General features: G+C 36.9%; 1 protein-coding gene across 1 annotated transcript in view; it reads right to left on the reverse strand.

Moving 5' to 3' along the window:
• The window catches only part of TSPAN3 (tetraspanin 3), a gene marked incomplete at its 5' end in the record, with an annotated part of 18,359 nt that extends 18,046 nt beyond the window's left edge, over positions 1-313 (reverse strand). Inside the window, one exon of the mRNA XM_008593597.1 lies at positions 122-313. Coding sequence (XP_008591819.1) covers positions 122-313 — 192 coding nt within the window. The remainder of the gene's footprint in view (positions 1-121) is intronic.
• Between the last annotated feature and the right edge of the window lie 1,100 nt (positions 314-1,413).

Here is a 1,413-nt window from a genome sequence, read left to right on the forward strand (position 1 = left end):
AATTCTGTTCCAATTATAAGAGCCAAGGAGTCTATGGCATTTCATGCTCAATTCAGGAAGACGGTTAAGATAAATATTCCTGCATATTCTGATACATGGAGTCAGTAAAGCGCTAACTTACCGTGGCAAGTCCGCAGCGACTTTCTCGAATCGTGGCACAGCAGCCAATTAGCCCAATAATGAAAAGCAGGGCTCCAACAGCTATTATCACTACAGCAGGGATGAGTGTGTACACATCTTCAAAGAAATGGTCATAGTCATCGTAAGTGATGAAGACATAGGCTCCCACGTAGCATAAAATGCCAGCTGCCCCCTGTAGAAAACAAGGTCAGAGTACTGGTTGCTAAGCCCTGCTGGTAAAATTTTCCCACTATTGTTTAAGTAGGTTATAATTCGATGGGAGTTCCAATCACTTTTAAATCTATTAGATGTAGACTTTTTTTTTTNAACTTTAGATATTTAAAGCAGTAGTTAACCGAAATAAGGCAAAAGAAAATGTTGACTATGATAAAATGGATTTCTTCTATCTTAACTTGAAAAACTTAAACTGCCTTTTTAAAGCATTATGTAAATCTAGTAGACATACCTTTGCTCTGTAAACATATCCCAAAACCACAACAACAACTTCTGTGACAAAAACCAAGAGTAGGATGATGACAAACTGTAAGAAAACATGGCCAAAAATTAAATACAAATTAAAAAATAGCTCTAAATACTCTCTTGATAAAAACAAAACAACTGTACTAGAAGTTCAAAGCAAGTGCTAATTCTGTTCCAATTATAAGAGCCAAGGAGTCTATGGCATTTCATGCTCAATTCAGGAAGANGGGGTGACAAATCCGTGGGGGGCGAAGCAACGCAAAGCAACAAACTTGGCATATCATGCCTTTGACTTAAAACCACAAGTTATAATGAGAATGATTCTATTATGCCTTTATCATGGTTCTAAAACTATACCCAAATTAATTAATTTAAAGCAGGCTGTTTAGCTTTAAATGGTACTATAGGTGGAAAACAAAAGCAGGCAAAATAGAAAAGAAAGAAAGGAAGAAAAGGGGAAAGAAAAGACAGAATGACTAAGAAAGAGGAAAGAGGGGCAAGAAGGTGGTGCTGGCAACAGCTGCCTTGTTGTTCTAAGTTGGCAGGACCCCCTTGTTGGCAGGATGGGTGTGGACAGTAGGATCATAACTCACAACATCTTTCTCTATGTCCAGGATCAAGGCATTTTTAAACAGACAATGGAAAATGAAATCCTCAGTTTAGTTCTTCTAAAACAGAAATCAGAAAATTTATATCACCCCCCCACATAGCAAATCTATGGGTTGAGGAAATTTGAACAAACTTCTCAGCTAACCAACTATTTATATGCAGTTCATTCTGAGATAACTTTTAAAAAATTAAATACTTACAATC

The sequence above is a fragment of the Galeopterus variegatus genome, unplaced genomic scaffold, assembly GCF_000696425.1.
Source record: "Galeopterus variegatus unplaced genomic scaffold, G_variegatus-3.0.2 Scaffold9382, whole genome shotgun sequence".
NCBI lineage: Eukaryota > Metazoa > Chordata > Mammalia > Dermoptera > Cynocephalidae > Galeopterus > Galeopterus variegatus.